We start from the raw sequence: 20,110 nt of genomic DNA on the forward strand, positions 1-20,110 counted from the left end.
GAAATTTTACCCGAAAGTGACCAAAAGACTTGAAACAGGCAAATGTTCACTCTTACAAAGAAAAAGATCATACAGATTGTTCTTCCTTTACATGACTTTCTAGCTAATGTCCTTGGAGTGGGACATAAACTTGTGTCTAGTCTTGGAATGTCTGCTCTTCAAGATTCACCAGAAAGACAGATGTCCATTTGTGGCCAAATCCTGTATCAGATTCAGGGTGTCTGGTTGCATGACAAGCAGCTGAAAGCAAGCCTGGCAAAGACAGCTGAAACCCATAGTCAGTATATCTTATCATGTAGCCAACCCTGGGTTCCATACATTTTGAAGAACATAAACAGTGAAATGTAGTCAAAGAACACTGATCACATATCAGGCCTCCCTTGCACATAGGAGACATGCCGCCACATTTTTTTTAAACAGGCATAAATAATATCTTAATGCTATGACGCTGAATGGGGAGACACCTATCCACAGGGGGCCCTTCCCTACGAGTGAACACCCTCTATAAATGTGGTTGTATGAAAGTATGAGTTACCATGTTTCTTACACGCAGGTGTGGTCTAACTTGTGATCATTCTTTGCCAACTTCATTTTCTCATGATTTTTATCTCTGGCATGAGATATGGGGACCTGTGTCAGCCTCATGCCAAGGCTCAAGTCAGTGACTTTCAGCCAAATGTCTTTGCAGGACTTACTACTGGACTCTCTTGCAGCTGAGCACCATGAATCCTCTCAAACAATGAATACACTTGCAGCAATGGTTCTTATGACAAACTAGTTGCAGTTTACTGTAAGCAGCTCTACTTGGCACTGAAATATAACATGGTAACTTTCATTCAAATGTAATTCAGATGATACCTTCCAACTACCTGGAACAATGCCGGGCTTAAAATATCAAGGAAGCATAACCATTACTTCTCAGTACATTTTTTCCACTCAAAAGAGAGACTTTTCTTTGCAAACATTTAGGGAAGCTTAAGCATGAAATGTGGGAAACAGTACCAGTTTAGATACATGTAACATTTTCACATCAGATTACTAAAAATGCTGCTGCCAAGCAACATGACCTATAGAAGTTCACAGGAATTGTTTTTTTTTTCTTTTTTATGTTTCTGGACTAAACTGTTTTCAGCTTAAAAGCACTATTCAACGTTATACACCTGTTAACATATGAAAAAGGCATTAAAACATCAAGAAAGAAAGTGCCTAACTCTTAAGCATTGTAAACAAAGATCAACAAAAGCCACAGTTAATGTTTGTCCTGGTCACTACCATATTACTTTCCTTTATTAGTGTGACAGAGAAGTTGACTGTTTAGAATGGAAGGTAACAGCACCAGTAAGGCAGACTAACTAATGAAGAGCAGCTAAACAGGACAGACACAGAGCCTATCTCAACAGTCTGAGGCAAGCCAAGCACTGAACAAAGAGGAAAAAACACAAAAAAATACAAAAAATACTAATGATGACTACATATACAAGATACAGAGATAAAAAAGTTTAAAAAGAAAATTTAAACTACCATCCAGTTAAACATGTATAAACTAATAAAAAAATACTTTTTACATGGTTATTTCATCACAGTGGGGTTTGCCTGTGATCTGCTGAAACGGCTAACAAGTGCAGCATTTATTAATAAAATACAGGGCATTATCTAGCAGCTTGAGTGGCAACAAATGTTTCAAATCTTGCTTCTTGCTGTAAGATCTTATAAGGCATGAAACATTGTGCCAGTCTAATAAAAAGTAATTACGCTTTCATTTTTTACACATATATATATATACATATATAGAATGCATTTTACTTTTCAAACTAGTATGAACTGTTTAACCTTAACAAGTAACATATAAATAAACATTTAAAAATACACTTTGGGTGTCACAAACAAATGTAACAAGATTCAAAGGCCAGTATTTGAGCTTAGGTGGCCCAAGAGCAAAACAGAAAACATTACATGAATATTATGTTGCCGTGTTTACAAAATCGGGTTTTGGCAAAACCTCAGTAATAACTATAAATACTTAACGCTCCAGATTATCTGAAGAATTGGGCTGCTTTCAATGTATGATGGGGAAAACAACTAAAGATAACACACACTGCATGGAATGCAGGCACGGCAGAGGCATTTTAAAGCTTTTGTACAAATGTATAGTCTTTTAACATAACACATACAGTTTAATCTGTCCACACGCGCAGATGTACATAGAAAAAACAAAGGTATGCTGTCCCCTTACGAGGTTCTGCTTTTCCAAAGATCAACACACCTTCAGTTCATATAAAGTCATATGACTTCAGTTTAAAAAAGAACAGTTCCAGCCAAAAGTATATTTTTTAACTGGAAGAATAAGGTACTTAGATTATACAAGCAATGTCAGGTATGAAACCTGAATACACAACAGAGCCCAAGCTCAGAAGAAAAAAAATATAAACTATTTGGTAACAAAAGTGTACTATATGTTTAATACAAAAAGGTATGGTGAAAATGTACCTTTACTAAAGCTTATACAAGTTCCTTGGTCCGTAAAAACTATGTTATGTTCATGCTTTCTCCTAGCAGTTCTCATTTATCCCACATTCACAATCTGCCCGTATTAAAAAAGCTGAAAAATAGATCTGTATATTTCTTTGTTTGCATTTCTGATGCATCTTCTCCTCGTGGTCTTTGAATCCATCACTTAGTTTGTGATACAAACTTGAGTAAGATTATCTAGGCAGAAGTGTTGCTTCATGAAATTGCAAAGGCTGTTCACATGTACAGTTCCAATTATTTTATGTGCAGCAGTCTGAAGTCTTATTTAGTTTATGTCAAGTTCTAGTTAGGATACTGCTGCTGCAGCTGCTGCTGCAGAAGATGTGACAGTGGTTGCATTGGCATTAATGCCTGTGTAACTTCCTTCGCTGTTTGTACTTGGTTCATTGGAAGCCATCAGACTGGAGTTTGCTCTAAGGATGGCTCCTGCTGCACTGCAGTGTGGTCTTGGACCTGGTTCTGGTGTATAAGTGAACGTAAGGCTGGTGGAGTAAATAATTCCGTCATTACGAACCAATGTTACTGGAACTTGAACTGGTTGACGAACCCACCTCCAGCCTTCCCGGAATGCGGAAATATCTGGCACCACACACAGCATACTCTCTGCACATCTGACGAGAGAGAGAGAGAAAAGGCAAACTGAATACATGCAAATATATTTCACTAACAGTTCAGTATAAAAATATTTATCCTTAACTAAACTATAAACGAATAATAAAGAAAACATTTAGCATAGCACACACATGTTAAGATAAGTGTTACATTTGTGCTTGCAGAAAAATAAATCTGCTCTTCAATGTGCACACAAAAAAAATATAAGCAAAGAGCTAAAACCCTGCTTACGAGCCTGATGACCTAAGTTTGAATACTAGCTCAGGCAAAGGAAGAATTAGGTAGGAAAGGAGGGGAGTTGACTGACTAGTTTGTATATCTAAGAAAATAGCCATGTCTGTGGACATGGGTTTATTTATCCCAAGCTAGACATGGCAACATCATTAGCATGCAGAAGAAGCAAGTGTGGTTGGGTGAAGGAGGCCCACTATATCAGCCACCACAATCTCTCTGCCAGCAAGGGGGGAAAAGAACATCTCCATGACCATCTGGAGCACAGCCACTTTGGTCAACTCTCATCTCTGAGCTAAGGATACCCAGTAAGGGAGAACAAATGGGCTAAATACTAATGTCATCAGGTAGAGAAAAAAATGTAAAAAAATGGCTTAATTTTTAAGTAAACCTTTCAAACAATTACAGTTTCAGGTACTCAATCATAAAACCCATCAGTCACAAACTACAAAAATATTTGTAACCATGAGCAAAATTCATGTCCCCTTCATCAAGAATGTAGTGCTACAAATTTCTGACAGCAATTTCAATTGTCTGTGAAGTACTACAGAATATGCTCTGTGAGAAACTGTACAATATTTTTTTACAAAATATTTGTAAATTGTCAAATTTTAAGGGAAGTCACAAATCTCAAACAAAACGTTTGATGAGTTTTCTTATAGTCTTATGCTCTGCACAACACACTCTGTAGAAACACTGGAATACAATTTTCGCCAGATTTCCAGAGATCAAAAGGCATCATACTGCACTTTATTTTGACATTTCTATTAAATCTTGTAATACAAACTGTGATACAATGTTAACTACACCGACTCACACAGTAGACTTGGAAGTACTGTATTAATTCAGGGCTACCCAAAAATAAATAGTCTCATCCAGATGGAAAGAGTGAAGTTCGAAAATGCTTTACTTCTAAAGAATCTGCAAGCAAAGGATTATGACTGACACAGGAAAATAATACAGGTAACCTTGGCTGGGCAAGAACCTGATAACTGTATGGTGGTACTCTGTAGGGCTGATTTTTCTGCAAGGAACAGTTTGATTTTTAAGTCAATTATTCAGTCCTATCTATATTTTCAACCTGTCTGACAGGTAGCAAGGGAGGATCAACTTATCAGGCCAAATATTAGCACTAATGGTAACAAAGATGTCACATCTGTCATTACTACTGAAAACATCTGTAATTCAGCTTCCTTTCTTTTACAGGAATTTTGAACAACCAGTGCATGTGAATGCATATAACACTGCAGTTTCTGGAGGAAAATATATTCAAGAAGCTTATAAACATGCTTTATCTCATAACAAACAACATGTATTCTCATGCAGAATCTGGAATAGTACAGAATACTCCTCTCAAGTCACTGTAAACTTTCAGTTTTAAGTGTCATTTAGCTACATCAGTCTCATCCAGGCATTTTACGACAATGATGCTCTCTACTAAATTTCATTAAGTTAGATAAATTGCTAGTCTGGCATCTCGGATTCACAGGTCACATACGGGAAACCTCCTAGCCTTAATCTGCATACTTTTACCATTACAATTCCCTTCAGTGAAAATTCTCCACCAGGGATTATCTCATAAGCTTATAACAAGAAAAAAAGACTTCAAAAAATCGTTAAGGTATTTGGGTAAGAAGCTGGAACTTAATGATTCAGGATTTAGGAGGACAATACATATATGACTATGAGAATTATTTTCAAATCACAATTAACATATGCCCTTGTAGCACTGAGACCTTCAGAAAAGTAAACATTTAATGTTCCCACTACTGACTTCAGTATTTACAACAAGAAGGATTGGTGCAGCAACCAAGTCTAAACTTCCAATTCATGCCACAGAAATCAGCTAAATGTGCCCATATGTACGAGTATGCATACAAACTATAAGACTTTATATTAATGTAACTTGCACTGCATTCATTTACATTAAAAACATTACATAAAAAAAAAAAAAACTCGCATATAACAACAGTTCAGAAATACAGGTTTAATCGGCATTTCTATGCAGGGGTAAACTCTCCTGTGTTCCCCACACCCCTGCATATATAAATATACAAACTCAAACTACAAAACTTCCTTACATCCCACTGTTACTAGTTCTTGTTGAAATGTGGTACTTTTCATCAAAATGCAGGAATCAGCAAATTAAACTTAACAATTCCCTTGTTGATAAAACCATTTTTCAGTAAAAAACATGACTCCCATACGTATGTACACACACACACACACGCACACACACGCACGCGCACACACACACACACACACACACACACACACACACACACACACACACACACACACACACACACACACACACACAGACACACACACACACACACACACACAGAGTGTGTGTGTGAGGGTCTACTTTGAAACATGACAGCCCATATCATCAAACAGCATTTACCAGAGACAAAAATTATGAAAACTTAAAACCAGAACGGCGAAGTTTTCCCAGGGTAAGTAAACACTTGCCCAATATGCCCTTTCTTCTACTGTACTGTGACCCAGGAGTTTGGTATATATAATCAGGGGGGTGTGGGGGCACAGCCCCCCCCCCCCCACCTAGATGGATTTTACTTACTTTGGTTCGTGTTTTGTGTAAGTTAAGGCAAGTGTTTACTTACCCTAGGAAAAGTTTGCCATTCAAGTTTTGAAGCTTTCACAATTTTTGTGCAATGTTCGTTTCAGCAAGCTGACATTCAATGATAGGGGCTGTGATGTTTCAAAGTAGATCCATATGCTATACATAATATCATGGCAGAGGGCATAAAGGTGACATCCGGATGTACCATCCTCACAACTGAAAAGCCCCAATAGGAATGACAAACTAAGGATAATATCAGGTAACATCATGCACATTCAGAAGCAAAAAGGACCAGGGGAGAGAGGGAGTGAATATTGCAACAGTGTAGAGGACATCTACAGTTATGGTAAGATTTTACACAAAAGTACTATTTCCTTCCACATCACTGTTGTAGTATTCTTTACAATAGGAAGAGTGCAGCAGTTCAACAAGAAGAAAGGAAGGAGGAAGGGTCAGCAGAGCCCTCTCGGAAACCATGGAGAATGGCCCTGGCAAAACTAGCTCTGGTCCTAGAAATCACATCCAACTTGTGCTTGGCAAAGGTATGCACAGAAGTCCAGGAAGCTGCTTCAAGAATACAAAATTAGCATACAAAAAAAAAGCACCACAGGAAGCCACAGCCCTAGTACAATGAGCCTTAACAGAAGGAAGGCTCTTCCCACGAAAAGAATAGTAAAAAGAAATGACTTTAGATATCCAATAAAAAATGATTTGCTTAGAAACAGCCAAACCTATAGACCTATATTGAAAAAAAACAAAAAGCTATTCAGACTTATGAAAAGCTTTAGTTGTATCCAAATAATACCAGAGTTTCTGCAAATCCAAGGTGTGCAAAACCTCTTCACTAGCAGATTGCGGAGAATGGAAAAAAAAGTGGGCAAATGAATAGACTGATTAATCGACAACTCATTAACTGTCTTGGGCATAAAAGAAGGATTAGTACGAAGGGACACCCTGTCTTTATGGAAAACTAAAAAGGGAGGAACAGCCATAAGGGCTTGCAGCTCAGACACCCATCTGGCAGAAGTAAGGGTCAAAAGAACAGTCTTCCAAGATGCTGTACATGGAATCTAAAGCTGCAGGCTGAAAAGGAGATGGTCAATTTTTCTAAAACAAAATTAAGATCCCAGAAAGGAGGGACAGGCGTCCTGTGTGGACTAATGTGAAGGACGCCTTTAAGAAACTGGTCCCAAATCTAGAGGCCAAAAGGAGAGTCAAAGGCACATGAGCAGAAATAGTTGACATGTAAGCCTTAACAGAAGAATATGCCAATGCAGCATTGAGTATTTCATACAAATAAGAGAACCAAAGCAACATCTGCAGTCAGTGGATCCAGGTTATGAAAGACACCAAGCAGAAAATCTCTTCCATTTGGACAAACATTTTCTAGTGGTGGGTTTCCTGCCCCCCCCCCCCCAATAGGACCTGAAGCACGTCCTCAGAATAAAAGGTCTCTGAAGGGGATCAAAACCCTATCAACCATGTCACTTGAAGAGTGGACAGCTGGGGATGTATGAGACCCCTTGTCTTGTGTGAGTAGGTCCACCCTGGGAGGTAACTTGGGATGACTGCCCTTTGCTAAATGCTGAAGAAGATGGAACCACTGCTGTGTGGGCCAAAAGGGAGTCACCAGCAATATTTTGGGAGCATCCTGTTTTATCTTGAACAGGACCTTCAGAATGAGAGGAAGACAAAGAAACATACTCTTCCAAGAAAGAGAGGGCATCCACCTTCCAGGCCAGAGGACATTAGACTATGGCACAAGGGAGAGGAAGTTGTCTGTTTCAAGGGGAGGCAAAAAGATCTACTGGAGGAGTACCCCACTGGTGGTCAATGTCCAGAAACACATCCATGTGAAGCATCCACTAGCAACATAACACTGTGTTATGAACCTGCTAAGAGAATCTGCCATTATCTTCTGATCCAATCTAATGTAAACTGTGTGAAGGGTCACCTGATATTGGATAGCTAGATCCCATACCTGAAGAGCTAATCAGCATAGGAGATAAGACCTTCTCCCCCTTGCTTGACATACCACATCACTGTGGTATTGTCTGTGAGAATTTTGAAGGGTCCTGGAAGGAAAAAGAGAATAAAAAGTCTACAGTAACAAAAGAACAGCTCTCATCTCAGACAATGATGTGGCCTTTTTTTTTTTGTCACAGAAAGTAAAGGCCCAGCACTTTCAGATGACTGAAGGAGGCCCCCATCCCAGACACAAGCCATCTGTGAAGAGTTCCTGAGAGGGGATTGGAGGGTGAAATGGAAGCCCTGGGGTGAGAGACAATGGATGGATCCACCACTGAAGTTTCAGCTTGAGGCATGGAAGAAGAGGGACTAGAAAATATAAAGGATGAGAATGCTGAAGCTAAACTAACTTTAGAAACCACTGGAGCTTGGCCAGAAGCAGCACAGGAATAGTGCCCTCACAAATTCCTTGGCTACAAATGAAGCCAGAGGAAGAAAGGATTGAAAGAATGCAATCAGAGTTGAAACTTGGGAGGAGGGCAGGGATGCCAGCATTGGAACAGTCTGAAGCCTCCACCCCAGAAAAAAAACATGATCCTGAGGAGGAGTCGGGAATGATTTTTGGGTAATTTACAGTAAACCCCAGGCTTTGCAGGACAGAAATAAACTGCAGATGCTGAAGTAAAATCTCTGGAGAAGAGACCTGAATGAGTACATTCCCCAGGTAGGGAAAGAGCTGTACCCCTCTCAATCTGCAGAAAGCAATCACAGGAGAGATGCATTTGGTGAAGACCCCTGGGCAGTAGCAAGGGCAAAGCATAGTGCTAAAAATGTCAGGAAGCAACAGAGAAACGTAAAAACTTCCTGAAAAAGGGATGAAAGGGAATGTGTAGATAAGCATCCTTCAGATCCATGAAAACTAGAAAAGCCTGAGGAAGAAGAGAAGGAAACAAGGTTTGAAGGGATAGCATCCAAAAGGAAGGGACTTTCAAAAAAGGTGCTTAGCTGAGAAAGATCCAGAATGGGTCCTCCAGGTGCCTTCGTTTCTGGGGACCAAGAACATTCTGGAGTAAAACCACTTTCTCCTCTGTGGAGCTGGAACTTCCTGAATTGTTTTCTGAGCCAACAGACCCTGAAGCACCTCTGGAAAACAGGGCAGCTGTTCCAGAGGATGCAGAGTAATGCCCCAAAAGAGAGGGGGATCTTTTCAAACCATGTAATAACTCTGGTGAATTATGGAAAGAACCCAGGGTTTCTCTGATGACCTTTCACCAAACAGGAAGGAACAGGGATAGATGCAGAGAAAGAGGAATGTGACTGAGAACAGGCAAGTACAGTCAAACAGCACTTGGTTTTTGTCAGGAAAAAGAGGCTTCTGAGTAGTAAGAGTTTGGGTGGCCTTAGCAGGAGGAGTCCTACCACTTTTTTTTTACTTTGGGGGGGGGGGTTGTCTATGAATGAAGGTAGGCTTGCTGGAGTAATTTCTTTGAAATATGGACACAGACAAAACAAATATGTGCTTCAAATCCTGTAAGGCCTTACCCTTTTCTTGCATGGACTTTAACAACTCTGCAACAGCACCTAACAAATACTTATTATCCAGCGAAGCAGCCATCAGTTTAGCTTTGATATCATCAGGCAAAGGTTAGAGTCTGAGCCAGGAATACCTCCTCAAAACAGGACCAAAAGCAGCAGCCCTAGAGGAAGCATCAGTTGTATCACAGCTGCATTTAATGGAATGGTGAACAACTTGGGAAGATGTCCCTAGCAAGGAAAGAGCAGTGGCCTTTCCTTCAGAGTCAGGAAGATCTGAAAAAGATTGAGTGGCCTGGGAGAAAACAGCCAAAACATATCTGGTCATGTGTGTTTGACAGTTCACAGCTCTAAAGACCAGGGTAGTAGAAGCATACATCTTACCTAGCCTCTCCACGGTTCTGTTGTCCTTGTCAGAGGGAAGCAATTTTGTAGAAGGCAACAATTTGGAGGGTTTATCAGAGGCAATAGATACCACAGAAGGGCACTTAGAAACTTGCAGTCATCAAGCACTTTATAAAACCTATCATGTTTTCTGGGGACAGGGAGCTAGGAATCAGGAGTCTGAAAAGCAGTAGAAAATGCATCCAACAAGGCAGCAAGAACACGAGTAACAGCAGAAGGCCTAGGAGACTCCATCTTCTGAAGCTCATATGATCTCTTCTGAACATCAGACACCAGAGCACAGTCCTATTTGAAAACCCCCATCATTCTGGAAATAGTGTCACCAAAAGAAAACTCCTCAGATGGATTAGTCAGGAATGCTACACTCTACTTCCTCAGAACCATAATCTAAGGGAGAAGGAATCTGAGAAGAATAAGTCAAATTCTTTTTTCCCCAACATTTTTATTAAATTTCCACATGTGACAAAGGCGAGCTTACATTTACATAAATGAAAAACATACAAAATGAAATCACTTCAGTTGTAAACATTTTACATCACATACACCATTGAAACAAATGAAGTTGTAAGTATTACTTACCACTTATAAACATTATAGTCATTGGCAGTTAAGCATTATATTCGTTACTCAAATTCTGCTGCTTAAACCTCATTCCTGCTCTGCATATACTTTTCCCACAACTCCCATTTTTTTTTCTAGGTAGTTTGCTCCTTCCCTTTTCTAAAGATCCCAATTCCAGTTCTTTTATCTCAGTTTCTATATTCGCTACTTCTAGTAAAGTTGGTCTAGACATTTCTAGTAATTGCTTTTTTGGCAGCCACCATAATTAGACTCAGCAAGGTTTACTATGTCCAGGCAATTCCGATTCTGTAGCATAACTCAAAAAAATTATCTCCCCAGTCAGTCCAATCTGCCCACCCAGCATCTCCAACAGAGCAGCCCGCAGGGAATTCCAAAAGTCTGCCAGCTCATCACACCTCCAAATAATATGTTCCCAGCTACCTCTTTCTTGTCCATCACACCTCCAGCATTTGCTATTTACCTGAGGAAAAATTCTTTGGAGTCTACCTGGGGTATAAAAATACCTATGTAAACATTTCCAGGCAAAGATCCTAAATCTTCCGGACTTTGTTGCATATTTGGGAGATATACATATATCCCCCATTGTCTCTTTGTGAATTGCTTATCCAATCTCTCTTCCTAATCCTTTCTAAGCTCCTCTGATTGATTTGTGTAATTACCATGCAGTATTTTATATGCTTTACTAATTATTCCTTTTTTAATGGCAGCTTCAGTTCTACATTCTATTAAAAACTCTACCAGTGCTGGTCTTTCATATGCCTATACTCTGATAACAATCCTTGATAGGGAAGGCAATCTCTAACCTGCAGTCCAAATAAATTTATGGCCTCTTCCCATTCTATTACCTTTCCCTTTCTAGTCATTTGTTCCAAATACATTGGTTCCTTTGCCAATGTTCTCCAATAAATTCCAGCCCCCTCTTGCCTATTATTTGTATGCCTGACCACAGTCAACCCTATCGTCAAAATCTCTTTTCTCCATTCTCGTATTTGTTTAGTTCTTAAATACACCCTGCTGTTTTATGAATATAATACTCTATATAATTTTTGGCTGTTCTCCTTAAAGAGTCTGCATCCAAAATCCCAATCTCTCCTTATTTCTTGAGCTTCTTCCCTGTGTCATCATCCCTTTCCACCTTGAACTACAGTTTTCTGCCTGTGCGATGTAAAAGTGCCTTAACTGTGTTGCTCTAAAATTCCCTCTCAAATTAAGTAATCCTAGTCCACCTTGTTCTATTGGTAGAATCAGCTTATCCTACTTGACCCTTGCTGTCTTCCCGTCTCAGATAAAATCCTTCAACTCTTTTTTTAATTGCTGTCCACAATTTCTCCTCTGGTTGATAAAGGTATGCCTGACCTGTGTATAAGACTAAAGAGACTAAAAACATTTTAACGGCTTGTAGCTTAGTATCCATATCCATATAACAAAACTTTCATTTTCTCAATTTTTTGTATTATCTTCTGTTTAGTCTCTTTCCACATATCCTTAGTTGCTACCACAGAGTAATTTCTAATCCATACTCCTAAATACTTCATTTTATCATGTCCCCATAAATATGGATATTGTTGGACCAATTCATGAGTGGGTACATAATTTACTGCTATTGCCTTTGTTTTAGCTTCATTAATTTTGTATTCTGAGAAGATATGAAACTGTCTTAAAATGTTCCACAACATTGTAATGTCCCTTTCTGGTTTTGTCATGTATAGAGAATATCATCTGCAAACAGAGCCAGCTTTTCCTGACTTCCATACCAATTATATCCTTGAACTTCCGAGTCCCTTATTATCTTTGCCAGAGGTTCTAAATATAATGCAAATAACAAAGGGGAAAGCAGACAACCCTGCCTGGTTCCTCTACTCATGCAAAAATTATCGGAGAGGACCCCACTCACGTTAATTTGCACCTCCAATCCCTCATATATTCTTCTATTTAATCTTATAATTGTATCAGAGAAAGCAAATGCTTCCATTGCCCTGCTCATGAAGTCCCAAGTCTACTCTGTCAAATGCTTTCTCTGCATTAAGACCCACCAATAAATGTGGTACTTTCTTACATTCTGCTTCCCTCTGGATCATCAATGTTCTGTTAATATTGTCAAATGTTTGCCTCCCCTCCACAAAACAGCACTGATCCATATCCATCAATTTTGGTATCACTTTTGCCATTCTTTTAGCCGTTATAGTGTCACTTTATAATCATGGTTTAGTAATGAAATGGGCCTGTATGAAGCTGGATCCGATGGATGTTTACCCTCTTTATGTATTACTGTTACCACTTGCCTTCTTCCAGGATGCTGGAACTTCTCCTCATAAAATACTGTTAAATAAAACCTTCCAGATCTTTATCATTTTTTCCCTCCTAACTTCTAAACTTCCACAGGAATACCATCTATTCCTAGGGATTTTCCTGCAGATTGGTTATACATAGCCATTTTTATCTCATCCCTTCCTATCCTGTTAATAATTGAGCCTCATCTACTCCTAACTTTGGCATATTTAATTCTTCCATAAACATTTCCATTTGTACCTTTTCTTGATTTCCATATTTCTCTGCTTTATATACATTTTCATAAAATTTCTGAAATATTTCTAATACATCTACAGGGTCTCTCGTTATATTCCTTGTTAAAGGCTCCCCTAAGCTTGTTGACTGCCCTTTCCACTTTTTGTTGCCCGAGTTGTGCTCTAGGATTATTATCAAAAAACAGTTGCTTAACAGCAATCTTTTTTTTTTTCCAATAAATTTTATTTTATTTTTTTACATTAATAAATGTCACAAATAAAAACTATCTTACAACATGACCGTATATATGTTATACATTGATGTCAAATACCACAGGATATTATAGGTCATACAACATATCTATTTACACTATGTACATAGATGCTTTCACTGTTAGTTACACAGTTATATAGACAGTATATACATTCGTAATATCCAAGTTATTTAATATCTGAACTTGTATGTGTTCTTTGGTTCCATTATAGTGTATTTCTAAGTTGCTGTGTGATGAATTATGCTAATATGATATTAAAGGTTTGTTCCCAAATTTCTCTGGATTTCATGTTTTTGTTTTTTTTATCTATTATTTTATGAGCTAAAAGGTGTTGTATAACTACTTGTTTAAAACCCTCCCAAGATATATTTATCGTATCTAGCCATTTAAAAACTATATACAGTTTCATTAGTAGGAAAACTGTTAAAAGTGTATTTACTTGTTTTCTTGGTATGTTGGGTGGGAGAATGTGTAATAGAGCGAATTCCCAAGTTAATGTTGATGTTTGATAACCCGTTTTTTGTAATTGTACCTTGAGAGAGTTCCAGAGTTTATAGACACATTTACAGCTCCAAAACACATGGATTAAGTCAGCTATCTGGTCCTTACAGTGTGGGCAGAAAGGCGATTTTGATGTGTTAAATTTGTGTAGGATTGCAGGTGTAAAATAAACATTATTACTGATCATGAGCTGAGTGTATGCTAACTTTTTGAGGGGTATAATCTTCAGTGTTAGATTGATTGCCTGGCTTATTTGCTGATCATCTATGGTTGGTTTAATTTTTCTCCAGTAGTTAGAGAAGAGGAGGTCTTTCTGGTATTTGATCATTTTATATGAATTAGTAATAGTTTTCTTTGTTGTGATAATAGTTTTCCAAAACCTGCTACAAGTTTCTATGTCACTATTGGTCATAGTAACATTTTGGAGGTAACTGGAACACAGTTCTTTGATTTGTTTTAGGATTATTGTGTGTGATTTAGGGAGGTTTAAGTTGGTCCTCATTTCTTGCATTGAACAGTTAAGGTAGGGATAAATAGCTTGGATTGTTTTATCTTTCAGTCTGGGAAAAGGGACCAAGTCCAGCATCTTATTGTTTATTTTTAAATTTGGGTTTTTATGAAGGGGTTGCAGTATTGTCATGGCTTGTCTAAGGTTCAAGAATTGAAAGAGTTTTTTGCGCTAAGTTGATAGAATGTTTTAAGGGCTCTATAATGTTATAAGTTTGTATTTCTTTCTGCTTCAGGAATGGAAGTGCTTTGGGATTGAAACCTAGAGCTTTGATATATCTATAACAGATTGTCACCCAAAGAGGAGACCAATTTTCCACTGACGGGTTATGTTCAGCTATTCTTAATATTCTGTTAGTGTTAATGATAGAGTAGTACATTTTAAAATCTGGTAGATTTAGTCCTCCTTTGCTTTTGGGGAGTGTTCATTTTGGATAGGAGATTCTGGTTTTTTTGGGTTCCCATATAAATTTTGCTAGGAAGGTATGAATTTGTTTGAAGAATTTATTATGTATTGTTGCCTGTGAATATATACATTAGTCAAGGTAAAATGTTCATTTTGATTACTGATACTTTGGCCAAGAATGGTAGTTTTAGGCTGTTCCATTTTTTTACAGTCTTGCATTATATTTTGCCATTTAAGGTTTACATTGTGTTGGTAGAAGTCTTTGTTATTCTGGAAAAAGGTGATTCCCAGATATTTAGTTTCTTCTTTTATTTTTATTGTGTTTAACAATGGTATTAGTGAGATGAGTTTGGGTGTTTTTAGGGGGAAAATATTAGTTTTACTGAGGTTTAGTTTGTAGTTAGGCATAGTCGAGAAATGTTCAATTGCAGCTATTATTTTGTTTATATCTGAATTTGGTGTAGTGCAGTATATGTTCAGATCATCCGCAAATGCAGTGAGGTATATTTTGAAGTTGTGTATTGATGGAGGATTGTGGTATGTATTTTGTTTAATGTATAGAAAGAGTGGTTCTAGGTATAGGTTAAACAAGAAGGGCATGGGCATCCTTGTCTTGTTCCATTTTTTATTAGGATCCTATTTGGCCAAGTTTTATTTATATATAGAGATGTGTATGGGTTGCTATAGAGAGTTTGGATGATCTGAATGAAGTTATTGGGTATATTAAATTAGGGTAGTGTTTGGAGTAAGAATTCTAGATTAACCCTATCAAATGCCTTGTGGGCATCCACTACCATTGTGTAGATGTTGATATTGTATCGGTTAGCATAGGATATTAGTGCATCTAATGTTAATGTATTATCACTAGTCTGTCTATGTGGTGTAAAACCAGATTGTTCTGGGGAGAGGATTTTCTCTATCAGATTTTTCATTCTGTTTGCAAGTATAGAGGTAAATATTTTAGTATCTACATTTAAGAGGGAGATGGGTCTGTAGCTGTCGGGGTTTTGGGGTCTGTGTGTTCTTTTAATATAAAGATGGTTTTAGAGGCATTAAAGTAGATATCATTTATTTTATAGTTTATTATGTAATTCAGTGTATAGTAGTTTGGCTATCAAGGGGGAAAATGCTTTGTAAAATTCTGATGCGAGTCCATCCGGACCAGGAGCCTTATGCGCTTTCAAGTGTTTGATTGTTGTAATAATTTCACTGATGGATATCGGTTCAGTTAGTTTTTACTGTAATGTACATTTATTTTTCTTTTTGGAGCTTTTCTCCCCAGGACTCCATTGAAAACGGGTTCTTCAATGGCCCAATGGACTATCCTGGTAAACCAACTGCAATAAATAAATAAATAAATAAATAAATAAATAGTCTAAATTGAGTTTAGGAAATTTCAGTTTTTGAAGGAAAAGAGTTCTATCTTCCTTTGAGGTTTGTAGTATTTGTGCTCCATATATTTGAGAGTATATTTGTTCAAATGTTTTAATAATGTCTTCATTTTTTTGTGTAGTTTTTGTCTCTGTAGTTTATTTCTGATATATTGGAGGTATTTTGTGTTGGGAGATGATTCTGGCCAGAGCTCTAGATGGCATTTGAGCTTCTTCTGTATAAGTGGCTAAATGGTATTTGAGCTTCTTCTGTACAAGTCGCTAACATTCTGGCTTCATAAAAAGATAGGTTCCTGGTTTCTAACATATATAGATACCTTTGCAGTTTTAAAAGTTCTGCTTCAGTTTGGTTCTTAGGGTTATTTATTAGTTCTTTTTCAAGATGCTCTATTTTCCCTTTCAGTATATGCTCCTCTTTCAGTTGTATTTTTTTATAGTATGCTGCTTTTTTGATAAACAATCCTCTAATTTGTGCTTTGGTTGCAGCCCATTCTATGTCAGTTGGTACTTGGGAGTTGGTGATATTTGTAAGAGTTATTTTTAGTATTGCTTCTGTTTCTTTTATTACATCCATTTTGGAAAGTAAATTAGGGTTTATTGACCAATTATGACCCCTATTCTCTAAATATATCTTTTTGTCCCAGTTAATGTTCAGTGTGATTTTGGAGTGATCTGAAAAGAACCTGGAATGTATAGTTATTGTTGGGTCCATGTTAATGAATATGTTAGAGATTAAGTCATCTATCCTTGACCACATTTTGTGGCATTGCGAACAGAATGTGAATTTCCCTGTTTTATCTGCACTGTTCCCATATTTATTTAAGGTGGTCCACACAGCCTATCTAGACCTTGGCCAAGGCCTTTGACACCATCCCCCACTCTGGAATCCTAGATAAACTTACTAAGTTGGGCATTAATCCCTATGTCACCCAATGGGTTGCTAAATGGCTTACTGATAGAACCCACACTGTAAAAGTAGCCGACTCCAAATCCAGCTCCAGACAAGTGACAAGTGGAGTACCTCAGGGTTCAGTCCTGGGGCCGCTCTTGTTTGGCATCTACTTCTCTGAAGTACAGGTCAACACTAAGGGACTCTGGCTAACAAAGTTTGCAGATGACTGCAAACTGGGAGCCATTATTGAATTCCCAAATGATGTGGATACTCTACAAAAGGGCCTTACAGAAACAGATGCTTGGTGCCAGAGCCATGGGCTCAAGCTCAATGCCAAGAAATGTATTGTTATCCCCTTTGGGAAAAACATGTATCCATGAATTACCATATAGGTGGCAGTACACTAAACACAGAAAGTGTGATAAGAGACTTAGGGACACAGGTGGACAGTGGTCTCACCTTCGATAACCACATCGCCACAACAGTCAGGAAATCCTTCTATGTGGCACACCTCATCACGAAGGGCTTTTCATCCAGAAAAAGGAGGTCATTGTCCCACTGTACTCATCCCTCATTAGACCCATTATAGAATACAACGCCCCATTTGGTATGTACCTCTCAAGACATCTGCAACAACTGGAAAGGCCTCAGAAATACCTCACTAAAAGAATCACAGGCCTAAAGCAGATGCCCTACGCTGACCACCTTAAAAAACTCCAGCTATACTCTGTCGCATATCGTCTACTCAGAGGCGATCTCTGCTTAACATACAAGGCCATGTCAAACCCAGAGCTGTTGGACATGCTACACTTAAAGAAATCCCAATCCGTCAGAGCTACATGCTCCAGGGATCTAAACCTTGTCATCACAATAAACAAAACATGCTGGAGGGATAGGTTCCTGACCCAGACACTCCCCAGACTCTGGAATAGATTGACCATACATGTCAAGCAGAGTGCCTCTTTGGACCTCTTCAAGAGGAACCTTGATGATTGGATGGGAGAAAGGAAATTCAGCCCAGGGATCACGTCAGTCGCCCTGCTAGACAGGGGTCCAGGAAAGTAAATAATGTGGGAAGAAATAGCCAGGGAATTGTTATGGCTAGGCTTGTATAGGCCCTAGGGCTGATAGCCTAGTACCAACCTATGAACCTATGAAAAGGGTCATATAGTTTGAAATCTTGTTTGAGTTCATTAAGGGCTAATGTGGCTTGTTTATTGTGATTTGGTCAGATTAGATTTATCCTTTTCTGGGTTTTGATATGTGTTCCAGTCACCTCCAATCACTAGGTAGTGATCATTAAACTGGTTTAAGGTTGGGTATAATGACATAAAAAGTGCTGTTGGTTATTACAGGGTGCGCAAATATTAAGTACCATTATAGGTTTTGGTATTGTAGGACTACTAAATGTTACGTAACACCATCTTCCCTCCTTGTCAGCTTTGGTTTTAAGTATTTTTTCCTTAAATTGGTTTTTAATTATTATGGCAGCCCCAGGTGTTTGTTTTCCCCTCTGAAGCTATAATTTGATTTATCCATTTCTTTCTGCTAATTTCTGCACATTGCTCTGCAGTCAAGTGCGTTTCTTGTGTTAGTATGAGGTTGGCTGTGGTTTTTAATGTAAGGTGTAAGAACAGTTTTCTTTTCTTCTTGTTTTGGAGCCCTTTAACATTCCATGATTCTATTTCCCACATTTATTTATTAGGTGTATTCCTTAGATATGCCATGTATATTAGTTTTCTTATCTTTGTATGTGTTACTGTGTGATGGTTTAGGAAAGCATCTATTTATCCCCATCCCTACTCTGTGCCTAACCACTATATCCCTGGACCAGGAATAATCGGGAGGGGGGGGGGTGAAGGTTCGTTATATGGTTTACCTTTACGTCTAATCTTGGAATGTGTTTTCTTTTTAGATATAGATTTAACCCATAGTATCCCCCCTGTGTTACTATAAACAATGTGGACAAAGCTGAACAAACTAGTTCCCTCAACAAACACTGGTACTTAATATCCCTAGCCTCTTCCAATATATTATTTATACAATTATGGTATTGCATTTAAGGTACAGCATGTATTGTTTTTGTCTTGTGACTAATTCTTTCTAACGGTATTTTTAAAACAGCATATTAATATACACTCCTCAGTAAATTATAGCAATATATGTACCATAGTAATATTGTTAAACAATCAATCTTGTCATTTTTACATTTTTCTTTCATTTGACTTCTTTTTCCTCCCCTTTATTTATTCAGATTTCGTCCTTCTTTGGTGCCTGTAATGTTTTTCCACATCAATCTGTGTGGGTTATAAAATATATACTTGGCATCTATTTATCAGAGGTAGGAAGTATAGACAGAAAAAAAAAGCTTAGCCAAACAGTCCTTCTGCTATAGCTAACATATTAAGGCTATATTTACATCCAAGATTGTTAGGTTATTTTACTATTTTCCTGAGATTACTTCTTTCCAGGATCTTTTAACATTTCTAGTATTTACATAAAACATTTAACATTTTTTTTTTCTTTTTTTCCCAATATTAATCTATGAGCTAGCCTGTTTCTGATGGTTTATTTCTTGCCTATTTAAGGCTGGATTTTCATTTACCTACACAGTACTGGGTGTACTATTTTAGTAAATGGTTCAGTTCAACAGTACCTTATTTCTTCAAGGTTTTGCTTGCAGGTTGGTTGACATCTATGGTGCAGCTTTCTTCTTTTAGCTGGTGCAGACCAATTTTCATTTTTCAGGCAGTAAAATCTTTTGGAGATTGCTGAAATTCATTTTGTCTGACTGTTCTTAATGGAGCCCTCAAAATCGTAGGGGGACTGATTTTGCAGACCAATGTCCCAGGAGGATGCTCCTTCCTATATTCGCGCATCGGAAACGGCAGTTGATTTTTGGTTCCTACCCAGGCTGTACTTCCTTTTCCTGTGTTCCTCATGGCTCACATTGTAGATTTAAGGGTCTAGACAGCAAGTGGAAGCTTTCAGAGTTGGATCCCAGCTAGAGTGCTCGTGAATGGGGTCGTTTTTTCACCCAAGGGTCCTTTATCTTTTTTTGTGGATTTATTTCACTTCTGAAGGTGGAATTTGCTTGAAAACAGCCAGGAATGTCTCTTTTTGCCTCTTTGGGGTTAGTGACCATGTGTTTAACCTCTTTGATGTAGAAGATTAACTGATTTGGATA

General features: G+C 38.1%; 1 protein-coding gene across 3 annotated transcripts in view; it reads right to left on the reverse strand.

Annotated features, from left to right (window-relative positions):
- Window positions 1–1,249: 1,249 nt before the first annotated feature.
- Window positions 1,250–20,110, reverse strand: part of RBPJ (recombination signal binding protein for immunoglobulin kappa J region) — a 1,681,970-nt gene continuing 1,663,109 nt past the window's right edge. For all 3 annotated transcript variants that reach the window (XM_044062156.1, XM_044062154.1, XM_044062155.1), the window contains one exon: window positions 1,250–3,140. In XM_044062156.1, the coding sequence (XP_043918091.1) occupies window positions 2,816–3,140 (325 nt within the window). In that variant the 3' untranslated portion in view covers window positions 1,250–2,815. The remainder of the gene's footprint in view (window positions 3,141–20,110) is intronic.

This window comes from Protopterus annectens, chromosome 2.part1, assembly GCF_019279795.1.
Source record: "Protopterus annectens isolate FY-2018-M chromosome 2.part1, PAN1.0, whole genome shotgun sequence".
In the NCBI taxonomy this organism is placed as follows: Eukaryota; Metazoa; Chordata; order Ceratodontiformes; family Protopteridae; genus Protopterus; species Protopterus annectens.